The following is a 22817-nucleotide window of genomic DNA, read 5'->3' on the forward strand; positions in this document are numbered from 1 at the left end:
AATCTCTTAGCATTTGCTTGCCTGTAAAGGATTTTATTTCTCCTTCACTTATGAAGCTTAGTTTGGCTGGATATGAAATTCTGGATTGAAAATCCTTCTCTTTAAGGATGTTGAATATTGGCCCCCACTCTCTTCTGGCTTGTAGAGTTTCTGCCGAGAGATCAGCTGTTAGGCTGATGGGCTTCACTTTCTGGGTAACCCGACCTTTCTCTCTGGCTGCCCTTAACATTTTTTCCTTCATTTCAACCTTGGTGAATCTGACAATTATGTGTCTTGGGGTTGCTCTTCTCAAGCAGTATCTTTGTGGCGTTCTCTGTATTTCCTGAATTTGAATGTTGGCTTGCCTTGCCATGTTGGGGAATTTCTCCTGGATAATATCCTGCAGAGTGTTTTCCAACTTGGTTCCATTCTCCCCATCACTTTTGGGTACACCAATCAAATGTAGATTTGGTCTTTTCACATAGTCCCATATTTCTTGGAGGTTTTGTTTGTTCCTTTTTACTCTTTTTTCTCTTAGCTTCACTTCTCACTTCATTTCATTCATTTGATCTTCCATCACTGATACCCTTTCTTCCACTTGATCAAATCAGCCACTGAAACTTGTGGATGTGTCATGTAGTTCTCATGCCGTGGTTTTCAGCTCCATCAGTTCATTTAAGGTCTTCTCTATGCTGTTTATTCTGGATAGCCATTCTTCTCATCTCTTTTCAAGGTTTTTAGCTTCCTTGTGATGGGTTCAAACATCCTCTTTTAGCTCAGAGAAGTTTGTTATTACCATTTTTCTGAAGCCTACTTCTGTCAACTTGTCAAAGTCATTTTCTGTCCAGCTTTGTTCAATTGCTGGCGAGGAGCTGCAATCCTTTGGAGGAGAAGAGGTGCTCTGATTTTTAGAATTTTCAGCTTTTCTGCTCTGGTTTCTCCCCATCTTTGTGGTTTTATCTACCTTTGGTCTTTGATGATGGTGATGTACAGATGGGGTTTTGGTGCAGATGTCGTTTTTGTTGATGTTGATGCTATTCCTTCCTGTTTGTTAGTTTTCCTTCTAACAGCAGGACCCTGGGCTGTATTTCTGCTGGAGTTTGATGGAGGTCCACTCCAGACCCTGTTTGCTTGGGTTTCACCAGTGGAGGCTGCAGAACAGCAAATATTGCAGAACAGTAAATGCTGCTGCCTGATCCTTCCACTGGAAGCTTTGTCCCAGATGGGCATCTGGTTGTACGAAGTGTCAGTCAGCCCCTACTGGGAGGTGTCTCACAGTTAGGCTACTCGGTGGTCAGGGAACCACTTGAGGAGGCAATGTGTCCATTCTCAGCTCTCAATCTCTGTGCTGGGAGAACGACTACTCTCTTCAAAGCTGTCAGACAGGGACATTTAAGACTACAGAAGTTTCTGCTGCCTTTTGCTCACCTATGCCCTGCCCCCAGAAGTGGAGTCTACAGAGGCAGGCAGGCCTCACTGAGCTGCAGTGGGCTCCACCCAGTTTGAGCTTCCTGGCCTCTTTGTTTACCTAGTCAAGCCTCAGCAATGGTGGATGCCCGTCCCCCAGCCTCGCTGCCACCTCGCAGTTTGATCTAGAACTGCTGTTCTAGCAGTGAGCAAGGCTCTGTGGGCATGGGACCCACTGAGCCAGATATGAGATATAATCTCCTGGTGTGCCATTGGCTAAGACCATGTAAAAGTGCAGTATTAGGGCAATAGTGTCCCAATTTTCCAAGTACAGTCTCTCGGCTTCCGTCGGCTAGGAAAGGGAATTCCCTGACCCCTTGAACTTCCCGGGTGAGGCAATGCCCTGCCCTGCTTTGGCTCACACTCCATGGGCTGCACCCACTGTCTAACAAGTCCCAGTGAGATGAACCTGGTACCTTAGTTGAAAATGCAGAAATCACCTGCCTTCTGCGCCGCTCACGCTGGGAGCTGTAGACTGGAGTTGTTCCTATTCGGCCATCTTGGAAGGATCTCCTCTCATTGCTTCTTAAAGTGAGTTATCCATTTGTGAAGGTCCGATTTACTTGGCCACAAATATTTCCTAATGCATCAGTGATGTCACCATCTCTCCACCCAAGCTTCACCATAAACTTGATATTTGTTCTTCCTAAAATTTTAGTGGAATTTTTGTTGCTCTGATAGAAGCTGTTTTCAAACTGCTTTCTCAATCATGTTATTAACTGAACTAGATCCTGTTCAGACATGTAACAAGTTAGTACAAATGTACTTTTGTACAAAAAAAGTTTATATCAATGCAGACTTTTAAAAAATATGTATTTTCCAAAAACAGTTTGGATACCCCTTAATTATTGGAAGGCCTCTTCATACAATGAAGTTTGTTGCTGATTACTCTGCCATTGGCTGGTGTTTAGACAGATTGTTGTTTTCCTCCCCCACCCCTCTGGAATATTAGGGATGTTTGCTAAAGAGGAAATATATTACCAGTTAGGAATTCTTCTTTGGCTATGCAATAATAAAACAGTTGAAATTTGGCTTCATGTGCTTTATGGGGGGCATAGAGTATTTGCTTGGCCTAGCAGGCATGGTAATGTTATTGGAATGATGGTCATTGGTTTCTACACATACCATTTGGACAGAGAAACTGGAGATAAATGGTCCTGCCTAGTGACTTACAGTAGACCTTCAAGTAGGAAAGGAAGATCAGAGGGAAGGAGCAGAGAGGAGTGCTTTGCAGACTTGCCTTGTTGCATAGGTTGCTGTAGAAGTGGTAGTCCTGGTGAAAGAAAGACTCCCCCTTGGCTTGGTGAGTACAGGAAGACAGCAGACATTGCCTTCAAATATCACTCAGCTCAGGCCCTTTCTCTGACATTAGTGTATTAGGGAAGAATAAATATCAGCTATGAACTCTCCACACACAAATAAAACAGAGGTGACAGAAGAGCCAAAAGAGACTCTATCAGTGAGCGAGGGTGGGTCAAAGAAAGGAGCAGGTCTGCAGCAAGAGCTCAGGCATGTTTCAGTCAGTTGAAGCTCTCAACAATCCACTTGCCTTCTAATATGGATGTAAACATATATTGTCTCAAACAAGAGTCTTGATTTCTGCGTCATAAAACTGCTCTCCCCTGACATAATTTGTTATGTCTCTCCTAAAAAAATACCACACACTGTGTAATTTAACAACAGAAATTGATTTTCTCACAGTTCTGGGGACTCACAGCCCATGATCAAGGTGTTAACAGGTTCAGTTCTTCTAAGATGTCTCTTCTTCCATTTGACTTGGCTATTTTTTTGTTTTGTCTTCACACATGGGTTTCTCTGTACACATGCACCCCTGGTGTCCCTCCGTGTGACCAAAACTTCCTTTCTTATAACAACCGGAGTCTGATTAGATTGGGACCATCTTAATAGCCTAATTTTCATTTAGGTACCTCTATAAAAAGAACTTCTTTCCAAACACAATCATATTCTGAGGTACGGGGATAGGATTTCAACATATAAATTTGGGTAAAAACAATGCAGCCCATGATACCTCCTAATCTTTACTAAAACAATAATTTTTTTACAGAGTTCTCAAGAACATAGGAGTCACTTTTTACTTTTCACTCCACACCAAGCACTGCATATAAGCAAATACAGTGGGCTCCACCTCAAAACACATCCCAAGATGACCCCTTGCATAATCTCTAATATAAGGCTCTAATGGGGGCATGACCCTCTCTCCTGGAGGACTAGAACAGCCCTTAGCTGGCCTGGTAACCTTCCTGCTCCCACCACATTCCATATCACTTCTCCTCACAATAGCCAGTGTGATCTTTTAATAATAGAAATTAGATATTACCTTCTTCCTTCATATCCTCTAAGTTTTCCTGATTTTCCTTTTAGTAAGATCTTGTAAAGTTCACACCTAAGTTTTTTCACACCCGCATGTGTCATTCTCAAAGACTGGGGAGCTCTATGCATGGGACTGAAAGAAGAATTTTCTTCAACTTTACAATGCACTGGTTTGTCTAAAACAACTAAAGAGTGGTTTGCCCAGAAGATGAATATCAACAGAGTTGTGGTGATAGTGAGCAAATTGCATTTAGTCCCCGTGGCCTGAGGGGAGTTCCTCTGTGTTTAACAATCGTACCCATTTAATCAACTAAGCATTATGATGATATAGTTAACAATTCAACACAACTGTCTTTGAGAAGTGTACTTTGCTTAGATTTTTCTAAAAATTCGGGCTACCCTATTATGATAGTGGTTCTCATATTGTGACTTACAGTAGAGTCTTCATAAACATACCTTTCACAATTACATTAGCACATTCATATTCCACAAGCCTATTGTAACATGACAGATTATAATAGGAAATATTTACCAAGCATTGACTCTGTGCCATATAATCTTCAGAACCATCTTATTAGATAGTAATAATTTTTATTACAATCTTCATTTTATAGATGAGATGACGGAAGCACATGCCAAGATTGTTATAAAGGTAGTAAGTGGTGTAGATGGTGGTAGTCTCCAGAGCCTCAATTCTTGCCTCCTTTGCTCCACTGCTCTTTGCATTTATTAACATATTTGTTTATTTTCAAGAAAGTGAGAAGAAATTAGATCCAGACAAGAAACTCAGGTACTAGTTTTAGGACCTGCTTGAAGTAAAGCTTTTCTTAAGACATGGCCAGGTGAAGTGGAAAAAAAACAAACAAAACTATTTTCCTAAAGGTGTTTCTAAATCATAAGCACATTACATAGGCTTCTACATTCCCCTGTTCCTCATCTTTGTATATAATTAGTCATGCACATGATTAATTTCTTCTTCTTCTTTTTTTTTTTTTTCCAAAGTCTCCCTCTGTCACCCAGGCTGCAGTGCAGTGGCACAGTCTCTGCTCACTGCAACCTCTGCCACCCGGTTTCAAGCGATTCTCTTGCCTCAGCCTCCTGAGTAGCTTGGATTACCGGCACCTGTCACTGGGCCTGGCTCATTTTTTTAGTTTTAGCAGAGACAGGGTTTCACCATCTTGGCCTAGCTGATCTTGAACTCCTGACCTCATGATACACCCGCCTTGGCCTCCCAAAGTGCTGGGATTACAGGAATGAGCCACCATCCCCAGCCAATTTCTTCTTTTTTATAAATGAAAAAAATCACTGGCAATCAGGATCATGAAGTGCTTCTTTATGCATTCTTACACACACTTTTCTCAGGAGACATTGGCTAAACTGTGGATACCATTTTAAGTGACCAACATTTTTATTCATATCTCACAAGAAATCCAAACAAAAAGAATTCCTCACCCTGTATATGCCAGGAGAAAAACAAAAAATCAATCTACCCAGTCACCTGGAAAAATCAAATTTATGTGTAGCAAATTTTATTGTATTAGGAAGCCTTTCTGTAATGCATTGGGACTGTAAAATGTTCATGGAAAAAGTATGTTATATTTAAAAAAGAATAGATTCCAATTTTTGCACCAAAATACACTCATATTGACATGCTATAACATGTCTGAACAGGAGCTACTTGAGGCATCAAGAAAAATAACAGCAAGTTCAAAAGGTCCCCTATGACAGCATCATGAATTCTTCTAAAATTAAAGAGAGTATAAACATGAACTTCATGGTGAAGCTTGGGTAGAAGAAGGTGAAATCAATGATGCTTTCTGAAACACTGATAGGGATAATGGCCCTAAAAATTGGCAGTTCACAAGTAGGTAACTAATTTCAAGAAGGGATAAGACAAGGTTGAACCTAAAGTCCATAGACACAGAGGATTCATATCTAATTGCATGGATAAAATTCATCTTGTTTATACCCTATTAGAAAACAACCAATAATTATCAGTACAAACAAGAGCCAACACTGCAAAATTCTCAATTGATTCCCCTTACCTGATTCGAATTGAGTAATTAATGTTGAGTAAATTTTCATTCAATGGATGCCAAAACTATAGCAAAAATATAAGCTACAGACAGGAGCAGAACTTTCCATGAAATTTTAAGTAAGGGGGATGAAGATCTTGAAGCATTTCTTCAAGGAATTCTAACAGGAGATGCAACCTGTCTTTACCAGTACAATCCTGAAAACAAATACGTTAAAGCAATAGCTACCAAGAGGTGGAAAGTCCAGTCAAAGCAAAAGTGGATAAGAAAAGTGCAAAGGTCATGGCAAGAGTTTATTGGGAAGCATGAGGCATTTTGCTGGTTGACTTTCTGGAGGGCAAAAGAATGACAATATCTGCTTATTCTGAGAATGTGGTCAGAAAGCCAAAGCTTTAGTAGAGAAATGCCTGGGGAAGCTTCAGCAGAGTCCTTCACCACAACATTGCTCCTGCTCATTTCTCTCATCAAACAGGGCCATTGTGTGAGAGCTCTGATGGAAAATCATTAACGATTCACATTACAATCCTAACTTGGTTCCCTTGGTTTTCTTTTCATTTCATGATGTCATAATGTCTGTAAAGGGCATCCAGTATTCTTCAGTTAATAATGTAAAAAAGACATACCAATACCGGCCATGCTGACGAAAATGTATGAAGATTGGTCAATAAATATTCTCAATATTCTCCCTTTATGTTGCTCATTAATGATTAGGATTGGGAAATGGCTGAAACCTGAGTATCAGCTGTTAGAATTAAAACACACTTCACAAATGAGACTTTAATTTTGACTCTCTTCCACAGATAACAAGAGATAGAAAGACCAAAGATTCCCCAAAGCTGTTACAGGTCATTGGGGAAATGTATAATTCTGATGTTTATTCAGCTGAGCCTTGAGCAGTGTCTGCACTGCTTGAATTTGTAAGTAAATGTGTCTTGCTTACTTGCATGAAAACACTTAGTCCATATCTCCTTTATTACTTCTTTTCCTCTACTCCAATCTCAATTCTGTTAAGGATTCAGGCTGGGCCTGAGATCTCACTGACCCAAGGAGGACCAAAGGTCCTATACACTCATACCAACATATTGCAAGATATCAAGTAGGGTAAGGACTCAAATTGCTTATAACTGCTCAAATCACCACAGTACTTGGTTCTGTGAGAGTGGGGAAGGTGTACTGAAAGCCACTGGATGGAGCTACAGTGGCATGTGAGAAGAAGGAAAGGAAGAGAAACCAAGTCTGTGTCCTCTCTAGACACTGAGAGATGCACTTTAAAGAACATTGAATCTGGGCAAAAAGCTAAGGAAAAAAGCCTTTTTGGTTGCTCTAGTCATTCTTTTTTTTCTTTTTCTTTTTAAATACTGGGACCTGCTCTATAGCTTAAGCTAGAGTGCAGTGGCACAATCCTGACTCACTGCAGCCTCAATCTCCTGGGCTCAAGTAATCCTTCCATCTAACTATCCTAAGTCGCTAGGACTACAGGCACACCCACTGAGACATGATAAATTCGTAATTTTTTGTAAAGACAGTGGGTCTTACTATGTTGCCCAAGCTGATCTGGAATTCCTGGCATCAAGAAGTTCTCACACCTCAGCCTCCAAAAGTAGTGGAATTAGAGGCATGAGCCACCATGCCAGGCTAGTAGATATTCTTTTTACCTGAGCCTCATTGTCCTGCACTCTATCAATGCCCAATCAGAAGACAGCAGAGCCGCCTGACTACTGTGATAGCTTCTAATAAACAGATGTCAAACTCTGCTGTTCCTGTAGGAAGAAAAGAAAAAAGAAGTACCTGACTTCAATTGATGTGGTTTGAGTCAACAGTACACAAAAGAAAAAAGACAGAAAGACTTTCTAAATTGGGCTTTTGGGACACATTCACACAGTTTTTTGTAGTTTTTACATTGGAACGTATGGTATGATATTAAATACTTATAACATTACCTTATTAGAGACAGAGAGAAACCCCCAGGCACAAGCTCCAAGTAGAAAAATGTTAGTGGGACAAACCCTTCTGGCATTTGAATCACCCAGTGGATTACAATGCAGCACTAGTGTCTCTGCCCTCCAATGTCCAAAGCTTGCCTTTTTGAAAGTTTTCTGTATTGCAAACAGAGGAAATGCATGTGTGCAAGACAAAATAGAAAATAATCCAGTATACTTTAAAAAACCAGAAATAATTGACCAATTATTAAGGAATGAGACAATCAAGAGATAACAATTTCAAAGCAAATTGGATATTGAAATGATGAGACTTTAAAGCAGCTGTTATAGCCATCCTTTAAGAGGTCAATGTGTACACTCTCAAAATAGAAAAAAACTTCTCAGCAGAGAAAAATAAAGCATATAAGATAAAATAGAAATTTTAGAACTGTGATATATAATGTATAAAATTTTTTAATTCATTATGTGTGATCAACAGCAGAAAGAAAATGATGGAGGACACAGCGTTCTTGAGTTTGTATTAATAGGAATTATATACTCTGAACAACACCGGGTTAAATAGTCAAAAAAATTTTGTTTGTGTCACAAATAAGAAAGGCTATAACAAATGATGCGACAATCATGCAATCTGAGTTTCAGAAAAAGAGAACAATGAAGATGGTATTGAAAAAGGACTCAAAGATAGAAAGGCTGAAACCCCCAAACTTGCAATGGGCGTAAACCTGCAGATGCAATAAATTGAGCAAATCCCAACCAAAATATATCCAAGGAAATCTATGCCCAGCAACATTGTAGTCAAATTTCTGAAAATTAAAACAAAGAAAATGTTTTAAAGGCAGATAGAAAGAAATAATACCATACCTATAGGAAAAACACAATGTGAATAACTGTGGCGTTACTACCAGAAAGCAGAAAACAACAGAAGAATGTAGCTCAAATATTTGAAGTGCTGAAAGAAAAAAATTGCCAACCAGAGGTTTATGTCCAATAAAACTATCCTTCAATAAGGAGAAAGAAATCCAGTCACTCTCAAAAGAATGAAAAGAAAAATCCTAACAGAATTTGTTTCCAACAAACCAATTTTTTAAAATGGCTCAAGCAAGTACTCTAAACAGAAAAGAAAGTATAGAAGAGGAACTTCTGGAACAGCAAGAATGAAGCAAAAAAAGAAAACAAAAAAAGCAACAGAAAGTGGGGAAAAAGTAAGTAAACACAAAACATTTCCCTTTTTTTCTCAAATTTTCTGCACGAGTTTCAAATTGCTCAACCGGCTATTGCTAATGTTGAAGAGGAAAGAGGTCTAGGGAATGAGGCAAAAACTAACATTCTTCTCTGGAGCGCCCAGAAAGAAACTCAGCCTTGACACATGGATTTAACCAAGTGAGACCCGATTCAGATTTCTGAGCTACAAAACTGAAAGACAATAATGTCATGTTGAAGCAAAAATTATAGAACGTACTGTTTTTGCTAAATGCATGTAGAGATATATTTAAGATGATTATATTACAAACAGAGGTTGGTAAATAACAGGGATATAAAGTTTTCATATTTCACCCCCAGAGGGTAAAATGAGCACACCACTAGACTGTGACAAACTATGTATATGTAATGTTATACCCAGAGCAACCACTAAAAATGCTGTATACAGAAAGACACTCAAAAACATTGCAGATCAACTAAAATGGAATCAAAACACCTTTTCAAGGAATCCACAGAAGACAGAAAGAAAGAAAACAATCAAAATGAGTATAAATATAAAATAAACAAAATTGCTGTAAATTATTAACTATTACATGAAATGAAAATGGTTATTGAAAGTAAATTTCTGCCATTTCAGTTTGTGACTTACACTATTGTATAGATATATACTTCAAGTACAAATATTGGCATTACAACTAATTTTACATAAATTCATTCATATTCTCATGCAAATATCTGGAAGACGCCTGGGCAATTCTCTCCACCTGCCCTGAATCAAACCAATTCCAGGGGAGAAAGACATCCATCCCTTCTGTGCTATGAAGATTAATGGCCTCCCAGAGACACACCCTTCCTAATTCCCAGAATCAGTGTATATGTTAACTTACATGACAAAGGGGTATTAAGTTTGCTAATCAATTGACCTGAATACAGAGAGACTTTACGGGATCATCCAAGTACAAGCAATGTAATCACAACATACTTAAATGTTGAATGAGGAGGCAGAAGAGTCAGTGCCAGGGTGATGTGACGTGACGTGACGTGACGTGATGTGTCATGATGTGATGTGATGGGAGGCTCATCTGGCTATTGCTGGCATTGAAGATGGAAGAGGGCCAAGGAATGTGGGCAAGAAAATGGGTTCTGCCCTGGAGACTCCAGCATGAAACACCCTTTTCACATGGATTTAAGCCAGTGAGACCCATTTCTGACTTCTGAGCTACAAAGCCACTCACTTTGTGGTAATGTGTTATTTATTGCAGCCTTAGGAAAGCTATTATACTTTCCAAACATTCATTTCATGCTTTTTTGTGGCCATTCTAATGTGTTTGTTCCAGTTTATAAAATATTAGAGAGGAATGAAATTATCATGGCTATTAACACATGGCAATTAAGCAACATCTTTCCTCATAAAGTAAAAACCACTCTCAAAATTTCATTCCAATGAATAATTATTGAGCCCATATTCAATGGAGAACAGCTAATAATTGTCCTTCCTTCATCCTTAAACAATTTCCTCCCTTCAGCCAGGATCTATGCCTCCTTTGGAAATATCCTATGCTTCTCTAGATTTCTAAAATTATTCCATCTTCTGTAATTTAGTGGTGAACTTGTGCTATAGCTCAGAACCTTCTTAGAAAATAGGAGATACCACATGGACACTCATGGCTAATAAAAAAATGTTGCTTCATTTTCTAAGTTAACAACTTAACAACAACAGGGAGAAAAGAGATTGCCTTTAACCTGCATGTTAGATTTTATAGCTGACAGCATCTCAGGACATTCTCATAATAAGCACTTATTGTCATTCTTTGGCCCTCCAGAAAGTCAACAAGCAAAACACTGAGAGATTTAAAAATAAATTTTGCCCTGACCTTTGCGATTTGCCCATCCACTCTTGCTTTAACGGCCACCTCTGTGTAGCCATTGCTTTCATTGTGTTTGGTTGCAGATTGTACAGATCAAGCCATGTTTCAATTCCTGTTACAATTCTTTGAACAAATTCTTCAGGATCTTAATATCTTTTTTTTGAATTTTCAAGAAACTTCAGTTCTTGTTTGTAGCTGATCTTGGTGCAAGAGTTTTGACATCCATTGGGTGGAAATGTATCCTCAACTTTCGTTATCCAGTTAGAATCATGTCAGCTAAACCAATGGAGAAGTCGGCTGTGTTGGCTATTGTTTGTACTGTTAATCACTAATCCTCTTATATTATGGTATCAACAAGATGAATTTTTTCTTTGCAAGTTAATATGAGTGGTCAGCCCCTGTAGGCTTTATGTTCAAAATCATATCATCCCTGCTTAAAATGAGTTATCTATCTGTGAGCTTCTGATTTTCTTGGCCATTGGCCTCTTAAACTTTTTGAAAAGCATCAATTATTTCTCCATTTTTCTGCCCAGGCTTCACCATAAATTAGATGTTTGCAGTCACTATAGTTTGATCAGAGTACATGTTGCTGTCATAGAGGCTCTTTTCAAAATACTGTCTTAGACTTCATGATGCTGTGAGGTAGATCCTGTTCACACATGTTGTGACAATACAATCTGAGTTCATTTTGGTTCAAAAAATTTTGGAATCCATGCAGAGCTTTTTAAATGTAATATGCATTTTTCATGATCTTTTTAGGACCTAACGTATTACAGAAAGATTTCCTAATACAATAAAGTTCGCTATAGATATCTTTGTGATTTCCAGGTCACTAGGCAGAACAAAAGCATCCATAACGTGTGCATAAGAAAAATTTGGAGGTGCGGGGGATGGGTAAATAATCACATACATACGTTTCAAGAACTTTTCCAATAAAAATGGCACATAAATAATATGGTAGGAAAGAAGTACTAAGAGTCTTAGGAAGACTTCTGTAGAAATGGGTGATGTTTCAGCAGGCTTTTGCTGATTGAAATAATCCCATGGAGCATAGATGTAAGAAAGAGGAGACAAATGGGTCACATGCAGAGGCAAAATCCTTGACCACACAATGTGGTTCACAATAAAGTGGGAAGTTAAGAGATAGGGGTAGGAAGGCTTCACCTATGATAACAGGAGGGAAGCCAGAGACCTGGGTTTCAACTGAACTTGGGTTGCTCAACTTAGTGGTGGTTATGGTGAGATCATTCTGTTCTGACTTTTCTGACTTCTTAGTGAATTATCTGAGACTATCAGTGGGCACAGAGGCAGTTTCTAATATTGAACCTTCCTTGCTTGAGAAGCAGACATGCCAGTTTCTGCAAGGTTTTTGGTGTGTATGTTATCTCATTAGTCTCCATACTGTAAGGTAGTTGTTATGATTATGCTCATTTTTGATGAGGAAATTGAAGCTCTGAGAAGCCAAGTAGCCTTTTAAGAGTCCAGAGATAGTAAGAAAAAGAATTAGGACGTAATTAAAACCTGAGAGTGTCCAAATTCTTTGCTCCTTAAAATCATGCTGCCTCCTTCATGAAATCCATTCAAGATTCATTAAAGAATGGTGAGGAACACAGGAAGGGAGAGAAGCAATCACTGTTAAAATAGGGTCAATGAGATAGAGAGGGTTCTGGGGATAAGAAGCATAGGCCCATATTCATTGCCATGAAACCAAACTCAGTTTCTTAGAAATTATAAGGATTTCATTCAGCTTCTGTGACTTTGTTGCATTTGTTGTGTTTTTTGTCCTTAAGATCACTGGAATATCAGTAAACAATCTGAAAATAATTTTAAAATTTCAATTTATGCTATAGAAGTCAGGGAAGGGCCAGGCATGGTGGCTCACACCTATAATCCCAGCAGTTTCAGAGGCCGAAGCAAGCAGACCACCTGAGGTCAGGGGATGGAGATCAGCCTGGCCAACATGGGGAAACCCCATTTCTACTAAAAATACAAAAATTAGCTGTGCATGATGGTGGGCACCTATCATCTCAGATAAGGCTGAGGCAGGAGAATAGCTTGAACCCAGGAGATGCAGGGGGCAGTGAGCCAAGATCCTGCCACTGCACTCCAGCCTGGGTGATACAGCAAGACTCCATCTTGGGGGGAAAAAAATAGAAGTGAGGGAAGTAGAGAAATAGTAAAATATTTTTTTCATGGCACCTGGCTAAATTAGGATTAAGGCGGAGAGAAATTTCCTGGAGCATCAAGAAGAAGGGTTCCTAGATGTTCTTATAAAGTCTTCTTGGTCCTCAGATCCCACATTCACAAATATTGAGAAACAGACACCACAATCAGAAATTGCAAGCTGATTATTTTATTGGTATATTAAAGTTAGAGCTATGACGACCTTGTTCCAATGTCATGGCATTTGAATCATTTGAATCACCGTCATCTTCTTATTCACTTCCTGAAACAAACAAACAAAGAAGATCACAGACCAGACTTGACATGACACGAAATGTCGAATTCCTCACTGGTGTTGCTGCAGTAGAGTACATGAGAGCCCATCCTCTCTCCCCCTATCCCTTCTACCTCCTGTGTTTCCTCCCTAATTTTTTGTGTGTTCACTCTTTTGATGCCCTTGCACATGTGCTCCAAATTGTTCCTTATGTAATGAAGAGAGAAGATCATTCTTAACTTGTTATTACTTTCTGCTGAATTTGCTCAGGGATATATTTACACAGATGGGAACTGGAACATATTTTATAATAGTGAGAAGCTGAAACCACCCTCAGTTTCCAGTGACACAGATTGGTTAAAGAAATAACGGTGCAGCCACATAATGGAGTAGTATAAAATTGTAAAAACAAACAGATAACCACTGAAGAGATCCACTTAGCTTCATACACACTTATGGAAATTTTCAAAGAAATATACTTTTTAAATGACTAACATATGTACCTAAATATAAACTATGGTACTAATTCTAGGGGAAAAATATTCTAGTTGCCTATGCACACATAAATATTTCAAACAGAAGATGCCATAAAGTTAACAGTGGTAGTTTTCTGAAGGAGGGGAGGCAGGTAGGATGAGTTATGCCTTTAAATTTAGATTCATATTTTTCCGTTTCATTAGGTATTTTTTGTTAGCTTAATCATGTACTCATTGAAAAGTAAGAATTTAAAAAATGAGACACCATTTAGCTGCTGAAAGTTCAGGGACCACTTGGCAGGAATACTGGACTCGAGAGGCTGGTGTGAGGAAGGACTGAGCAAACAGTGCTCAGGTGAAAACTTTAAATGGGAGGTCTCTGAGTTTGTGCACAGAAAACAGAGCGCCAGAGAGAACATGGTACTGCTTCCTCCTTGCCAACACAATTTAAGACAGATTATTTGGAATTTTGTTTCTCAACATCAGAATTCCTTAAAGAGTTTGTTACAAATATAGGATCTTGTTACCCATTTCCAGAATATCTGAATACAAATCTTTAGAAATGGGTTCTAGGACAATACAATGTCAATGGGCTTTTAGCTGATTCATTGGCACAATAAAGCTGGAGAACTGTAGCAATTAGAGCACTTGGTGAAGAATAAAGTGGAATCATACCTGTCACTGAATCCTAGATTACTGGGGAGGCTGTCCCTGGGGAGGTCTGGAAGGTCTGCCCCCTTGAGGAGGGGGTGGTGGTCCCTGGGGCTGTCCAGCAGGAGGTGCCCGGGGCTGCCGGGGATTGCCTCCTGCTGGAGGTGGGGGACCTTGAGGATTGTTGCCTCCTGGTGGGGGTGGTCCTTGTGGCTTTCCTGGAGGAGGTGGGGGACCTTGGGGCTGGTTGCCTCCTTGTGGGGGTGGTCCTTGTGGCTTTCCTGGAGGAGATCGGGAACTTCGGGACTTACTGCCTCCTTGTGGGGGTGGTCCTTGTGGCTTTCCTGGAGGTGGGGGACCTGGAGGTTTGTTGCCTCCTTGTGGGGGTGGTCCTTGTGGCTTTCCTGGAGGAGGTGGGGGACCTTGGGGCTGGTTGCCTCCTTGTGGGGGTGGTCCTTGTGGCTTTCCTGGAGGAGATCGGGAACTTCGGGACTTACTGCCTCCTTGTGGGGGTGGTCCTTGTGGCTTTCCTGGAGGTGAGGGACCTGGAGGTTTGTTGCCTCCTTGTGGGGGTGGTCCTTGTGGCTTTCCTGGAGGAGGTGGGGGACCTTGGGGCTGGTTGCCTCCTTGTGGGGGTGGTCCTTGTGGCTTTCCTGGAGGAGATCGGGAACTTCGGGACTTACTGCCTCCTTGTGGGGGTGGTCCTTGTGGCTTTCCTGGAGGAGGTGGGGGACCTTGGGGCTGGTTGCCTCCTTGTGGGGGTGGTCCTTGTGGCTTTCCTGGAGGAGGTGGGGGACCTTGGGGCTGGTTGCCTCCTTGTGGGGGTGGTCCTTGTGGCTTTCCTGGAGGAGATCGGGAACTTCGGGACTTGCTGCCTCCTTGTGGGGGTGGTCCTTGTGGCTTTCCTGGAGGTGGGGGACCGGGAGGTTTGTTGCCTCCTTGTGGGGGTGGTCCTTGTGGCTTTCCTGGAGGAGGTGGGGGACCTTGGGGCTGGTTGCCTCCTTGTGGGGGTGGTCCTTGTGGCTTTCCTGGAGGAGATCGGGAACTTCGGGACTTGCTGCCTCCTTGTGGGGGTGGTCCTTGTGGCTTTCCTGGAGGTGGGGGACCTGGAGGTTTGTTGCCTCCTTGTGGGGGTGGTCCTTGTGGCTTTCCTGGAGGAGGTGGGGGACCTTGGGGCTGGTTGCCTCCTTGTGGGGGTGGTCCTTGTGGCTTTCCTGGAGGAGATCGGGAACTTCGGGACTTGCCTCCTCCTTGTGGGGGTGGTCCTTGTGGCTTTCCTGGAGGTGGGGGACCGGGAGGTTTGTTGCCTCCTTGTGGGGGTGGTCCTTGTGGCTTTCCTGGAGGAGGTGGGGGACCTTGGGGCTGGTTGCCTCCTTGTGGGGGTGGTCCTTGTGGCTTTCCTGGAGGAGAAGAGACAAGAGAAAGACAGAGTAAAAGCCCACACAAGATTCACTGAATAGCTGCAGTAAATTTTTATCAGTTTGGGTAACAAGCTGAGTGAGGAAACACACAAAAATGGGACCAAGATATTAATTTCTTTGCATTTTCAGTGAAGACATAGAACTCTGGAGTGGAGCACTGGGGAAGAACAAAGCAGTTGAGGGCCTCTCAGTATAAAGAGGAGACAGAATGAGGATGCTGCCCATTTCTGTCATCTCCCAACAGGCACTCCTGGCCGGGGAGATAAGGCAACCCACTCCTGTGGTCATCTAAGCCAAGCATCTCTGCCATTCAATTTGGTGGCCTGCTCATGATGCCCAGAATCAAGGTTGCATGAAGAGTGCCTATATTATTAGGGGCACTAACATTAATCAATTCCTGAAAGGAAAGTTTTGGTAAGACGAAACTAGAGAACTGATCCATTCATAAGCAGAAAAAGACAGTCAAAACAGATTGAGAATGAATTGGGATTTACCTGATATTAGGGAGGGAGATTCTTCCTGGCTGACATCTAGAAGAGAAGCATAGGATGATGGGAAAAGTTACATCTCAAACCTTTCAAGACTCACAAGTGTTCTACAGGGAAAAGGGTCTTCCCACCACATCCCATGCATCCCCTAAGTTAACCCATCAGCCACTGCCTGTGAAGCTGGTGGAGGGGGAGGAAGGTATAAGGGGAGGCAGGGTTGTTATGACGGAGCAACAGCCATGAACTCAACATAGAAGAGCCCCTTTTTTCCCTCCCTAGCATCCCTCAAGACTTAATGCTAATTTAGTTTACACATGCCAGGTACTTCAATGTGATACTTTGGTGTTCTTATGCCCTCCGTCTCCTATAAATACATTGCTTATGTTCACATGCTTTCTCAATTGGGGTAACCAGAAGTAATCACTTCAATACAATCTTACCCATACCACTGCCAGCACATTGAAATACTGCATGTAAGGGAGAGAAAAATGACAATGATTGGCTCTGATATTTCTGTATCTCTAGTTAAACAGAGACAAGTGTCCCATCCAATTCTCTGTCTCTGCAGTATCTCTGAGGTGTGTTTATCACCATCATCGATGCTGATCCACCATACAGCAAGGCCACCGTCATCCCTATGTACTTACTGAGATCAGTTTAGGATCTTCACAGCTGGACTTCCATGAATCTGCCTTGCATTCTCTACTGCGTCCTTCACAGCACAGTTCTATCTCTCTATAAATGCAAATCTTACCTTCTCATTTCCCTGGAACAAATTCTTTATTGGATTTCATTGTACATTAAATAAATTAGAAACCCTTACTGTGGAATGAGGGCACAACAGGTCTCCTGATCCTAGGCATGAAAATTCTGCAGCCCCATCTGTGTTTTCATTCTCCTCTCTTCCCCGTAATTACCATTATCACCTCCTAAGCCCCAAGCAGAGTCACCACATCTTCTCCCCCTTCTGTTTTACCTTCGTTTAAGTTCTCAGCTGAGCTCAGGGCCAGCAGGGCCACTGACAGCAGAATCACCAGCATCTTGCGGGAGGCTCTGGGGTTGCTCCCAACTCTGTGCTGGGAGGAACATGGTAACTCCCTTTATAAAGAGGAGCAGAACAATGGCACCTTTGAGCTCCACACTGGGTGGGCCTCACCACCTCAGAGACTGGGTCCTGCTTTGCTAACTGCCGGTCAGGTGTATCCCTTATTTTTCTTTGAAACTCTAGCCCAGAGAGATGAGTTGGATAGGATATGTTGTTAGTGTCTTATTTCCAGAAGGTACAACTATGGCTTGAACAATGCTTTTGAAGGAACTGTGTCCAAGCCATCAGCACTGTGTCATCATTGAACTTTAGATATCATTAGAGTTTCAATCTTTTAGGTAACACTATCATCCACTTTCCACTGTGCTATTTATTTCTGTTTATGTGCATGTGAGCAGCGATGCTACAGCCAGCAGTGAAGATGGTCAATATCTCTGGATCTTTTTATGCCCTATTTCCATCTCTTGTGATGTGTGTGTACAGATATTTTCATATTTGATGTGATAAAGATGGTTTCTGCTATCTGTGAGATGTGTGAGGACAGCATACTCCTGTGCACACATAGATGACAGAAAGCTGCCCCACAGCCTGCTCAGGCTATGGCTATTGTTCAAGTTTCTATGGATCTCACTCAGCTCAGGCAAGGCTTGGTCCTGTACACACAGGAAGTCTAAAATTTTTTATTCTAAAATATTTTTAGGGGTTATTAATGCTAAGTGGACACAGAAACCACCAGGAAATTTCTCGACCTGAGGAAACTGAACACATAGTTCTGTGAGGGAGCCATGCAATGTCACATCGCTAAAATTTCCTTCATCCTCATCCCTTTCTCTAGAATATTCTAAAAAATTCACCCACTGCTTCATTTCTTTTAGGAATTATATAAAATTCCTACCACTTATAATTAAGTGGCCACAATTCTACATTCAAATGAGATAATCAGATACCACCATCAAAGCATCAATTGCATTGAATTGGTTTTCTTGGTTTAGTCAATATTTGTGTTACCTGTTTTCTCACATTCTTCTTCCACAAGGAGGATTTTTTTCTACAATATTCTGACATGCATTCCTCCCCATGTTCTTTCTAGTACTTCTTTATTCATATTTTATTTTCTGAGTCAAGCTCATTATGTGTATTTTTTATGTAGCTGGATTTTCCCCATGAATTTGGTGAGATTTCCTTTATTTAATCTTCTACATAGTAGGAGATAGTACTCCTAACCAGCTTTTTTCATTCATGTCTGTGTAATTTCACAATAAATGTTGTGTTTCCAAAAAGCCCTATCAGAGTCCTGCATTGTTAGACCTTCTTTTAGCTGCTGGTACTTCTCTTATATCTGGTAAATCCCTGCTCATCAGTTCGTGGAATATACAGGTTAATCAGTATTAACAGCTGCTATTTACCACTTAGACCTTCCATGTGTCTTGTGTAATTCTTCACATTTTGTGAATGGCTGGTGGTAATCTGAGGACAGCTTGGTTGGAGGTATATTTGGGGTAGAGAGGGTATATGACAGTAAATCCTAAAGACAGGCCTCTTGACCATTGTGGATGAGTGGATCCTGGGCTGTGCACATGAGGGTCTGGTCTGGCCCTTCTGAAGGGTTGCAGATAATAGTACAGGGAGACTTCCTAATATAAAAGGCTTTGCTACGCATAACTTTGCCCTTGCAAGGGAACCAGGCAGATTGGTATTTTCCCTGGCATAAATATAGATGTACTTCAAAGGGGAATACATTACTAATTGGCAATTCTTTCTGGCTTTATGGAAAGTGGATTGGTTCTAGCTGAGCTTCATGAGTTTTATCTTAGGCAGAGAGTAGTTGCTTGGTCCCAGCAGATCCCACTGTATTGTTGAGATTTGTGTCTCTGATCTCACAGACACTGTTTTCCATAGGAACTGGAAATGAGCAATCCTGCCTAGGTGGCTTAAGTTAGACCATCAGGTGGCAAAGGCATGTCAGAGACAAGGAGCAACAAAGAGGCCAGGATGACATTGTCTGTTTATGTCACTAACTGAGGTTGCTGCAGCCTGATGCAAGACAGACTTCCCCTTGGCAGGAGAGTACAGGAAGACAACAGAAATGCCCCTAAAGGTCACTCATTTCAGGCTCTTTCCCTGATCTTCTCCAATGTCAGCAATGAGTAAAGATTTTCAGGAAAGCATAAATATCAGCTATGCACTCACCAGACAAAACAAAAAAGAGGTGATGGAAATGTGGAAAGGGACACTCTGTGTGAGTGAGGGTGGGTGGAAGAGAGAAGCAGGACTGCAGCAGGAGCTTGGGCACCTAGACGTGAGTGGCAGCCCTCAGCACTCCACTTGCCTTCTAATATCCATGTTCATATTCTGAGGTCCTGAACGAACAGTCTTCAACATATGAAATTTTAGGAAACACAATTCAGCTCTCATAACAGCTCCCAACATTTTCTAAGTCAAGGGTTCAGTGGTTCAAAATTCCTCACTCCCTTCAGGCACTGCCCTTTAGCAAATCAAGTTGCCTCCACTTTCAACACTCATCCCAAATACAACCACTTGCATAATCTTTACTAGAAGGTGATAGTTCAGGCCATGATACTCTCTCCTGAAGGACTTTAATATCCTCAGCTGCTCTTGGTAACATTCCTACCCCAGCACATCCCATATCCGTTCCCCTCACATCAGTCAGAGAAGACATTTATGCAGCCAAAAAACACATGAAAAAATGTTCATCATCACTGGCCATCACAGAAATGCAAATCAAAACCACAATGAGATACCATCTCACACCAGTTAGAATGGTGATCATTAAAAAGTCAGGAAACAACAGATGCTGGAGAGGATGTGGAGAAATAGGAACACTTTTACACTGTTGGTGGGACTGTAAACTAGTTCAACCATTGTGGAAGTCAGTGTGGCAATTCCTCAGGGATCTAGAACTAGAAATACCATTTGACCCAGCCATCCCATTACTGGGTATATACCCAAAGGATTATAAATCATGCTGCTATAAAGACACATGCACACATATGTTTATTGTGGCACTATTCGCAATAGCAAAGACTTGGAACCAACCCAAATGTCCAGCAACAATAGACTAGATTAAGAAAATGTGGCACATATACACCATGGAATACTATGCAGCCATAAAAAATGAGGAGTTCATGTTCTTTGTAGGGACATGGATGAAACTGGAAATCGTCATTCTCAGCAAACTATCACAAGGACAAAAACCAAACACCGCATGTTCTCACTCATAGGTGTCAATTGAACAATGAGAACACATGGACACAGGAAGGGGAACATCACACACCGGGGACTATTGTGGGGTGGGGAGACGGGGGAGGGATAGCATTAGGAGATATATCTAATGTTAAATGATGAGTTAATGGGTGCAGCACACCAACATGGCACATGTATACATATGTAAAAAACCTGCACGTTGTGCACATGTACCCTAAAACTTAAAGTATAACAATAATAAAATTTTAAAAAACAAACTAGGAATTAGATCATAACACTTTTGTGCTTCAAATGCTCTTAGGATTTTCTTCTGCAGTTGTAATAAGATAAAAGTTTCATGCCTCAGCTCTCTCACTACCGCACATCTCCCTCTTTTTGAAGACATGGAAGCCCTGTGAATGGAACAGAAAACAGAATCTTCCTCAACTTACTGTGTTCATTGGGTAAACCAACCATTCTGATAACACAGTTTTGTTTGAGAATTCAGCTTTGTTTTGACTTTTCTAAAAACTTTGGTTACATTAGTAGGATCTTCATCTTCACATTTTTATTTGATGTTGATGCTCTCTAGTATATATATATTTCACAATTATTTGAGCTTATTTATAATCTTTCCATTTATCCTAGCAAAGGCTGATTATAATAGAAAACATTTCTTCAGCATTTACTATATGATATTCGATCTTCAGAACCATCATATTAGGGAGGTGTGATTATTATTATTATCTTAATTTTGTAGATGAGGTGACTTAGGTGCGTGCCCAAGTTTATATAAAGATAGTAAGTGGAACGGAAGGCAGTCAGTTCTCAGAGCTGAGTTCTTGCCTACTGTGCTCCAGTGGTTACTTGCTCTTCATTCATTCATTTCTTTACAAGAAAGTGAAAGGAAATGAGATTCAGAGAACAAAAACAAGTTTCTCTTAGAATATTTTCAAGGTTAAATTTTCCTGAGATGTTAACAGCTGAGGTGATTAAAAATATATTTTCCTTAGTAAACATGTTTGTTTGAAATCATAATCCCATTTAAATATATTCTAGTCTTCTGCTTTATCCCTTGCATTTATATAAAGACACTCAGAGGAATTAATTCCTTTTTTTTTCTAATTACAAAACCCTGTCAATGTAGATCCTGTATGTACTTCCTTAATCCATGCTACATGCGTTTTTCTTGGGTGGCATATTAGCATTGACAAAATTTCTGTATGCCCTTTTAAATTGACTAAATTTGATCCTTCTAATCACAATGGATCTAAAATTCTAGAAATCCAAGAGGGAGCCTTGTCAGATAGTTGTCTAAGAGACAATAAATTATATACCACTTACATAGCTTTCAGTCTTCTTCATGAAGATGTCGCCTGTGTCTTGAACCCAGAGCTGGTGTTCCACCCTCAGTGATTGGGACCATAGAAGGCATTGGTCATCAGCCTAAGGTCAAGTATCTGTAGCCTCATCACACCACTGTTATCACAATGTCAGAGTGTATTCTTCACCTTTCAGTTAAACATTCTATCAGTTCATAGAGAAGTACAATCGCAAATTATCTCATAAGAAATACAAAGCAATGTATGTCACCCTCATATTTTTCTGATCATGTACAAAGTCGGTAAGCTGATAGGAATTTCATTAAAGTGATTAATCAATGACTCACTTATTAAACAGATAAACCTGTACCTATCTCTTACAAAAGATGTTGTCTCCTCTGCTTAAGAACCACAAATTATTATTGCATCTCATTGATTTTGAAGTCCACATGTATGCATATTTATCATCTTGGAAATTGTTTTTAAAATATGATCACAACAGAATCATTCATCTAATGTTTTCTTCTTACAATGCTACCTTGACATCCTCTCTTGAAGGGGTGAAATCTGTTTTTACCCCCTTGTAGCTTGAGTAGAACTTCATTACTGCCATGACCAGTAGATTATATCAGAAGTGATACTTTGTGACTTTTGAGTCTGTATCATAGAAATGCCAAGAAATTCCAAATTGTTCTTTATGGAACCTGCCACATGCTGTGAGGAAGTCTGTGCTGTGAGACAAAGATAGAACATTCATTTTAAAAATGATTGGATACAAAATTGTCTCTAAACAATATTCAATAACTGAGTTTGTTTCAGTGACCCAATTGCTATCTATATCACATATTATATTTCTACACATGCAGGGCTACATAGCTAAAGATTTATGGATTATTCCTTTCTATCTTGCGTAGTGATGTTTCACATGCCTTAGCTCTTCTAGTACTTACAA

At 40.6% G+C, this 22817-nt stretch overlaps 2 protein-coding genes across 8 annotated transcripts in view; one reads left to right on the forward strand and one right to left on the reverse strand.

Moving 5' to 3' along the window:
• The window catches only part of SMIM10L1 (small integral membrane protein 10 like 1), a 278859-nt gene that overhangs the window by 176482 nt on the left and 79560 nt on the right, over positions 1–22817 (forward strand). The gene's annotated exons all lie outside the window — the stretch shown is intronic.
• LOC129009834 (basic salivary proline-rich protein 2-like) lies at positions 14422–15669 on the reverse strand (the record flags this gene model as incomplete). Its single annotated transcript, XM_054443427.2, has 1 exon — positions 14422–15669. A coding segment is annotated over one exon (1242 nt), but the record flags the coding sequence as incomplete, so codon positions are not given.

This window comes from Pongo pygmaeus, chromosome 10 (genome assembly GCF_028885625.2).
Source record: "Pongo pygmaeus isolate AG05252 chromosome 10, NHGRI_mPonPyg2-v2.0_pri, whole genome shotgun sequence".
Lineage (NCBI taxonomy): Eukaryota > Metazoa > Chordata > Mammalia > Primates > Hominidae > Pongo > Pongo pygmaeus.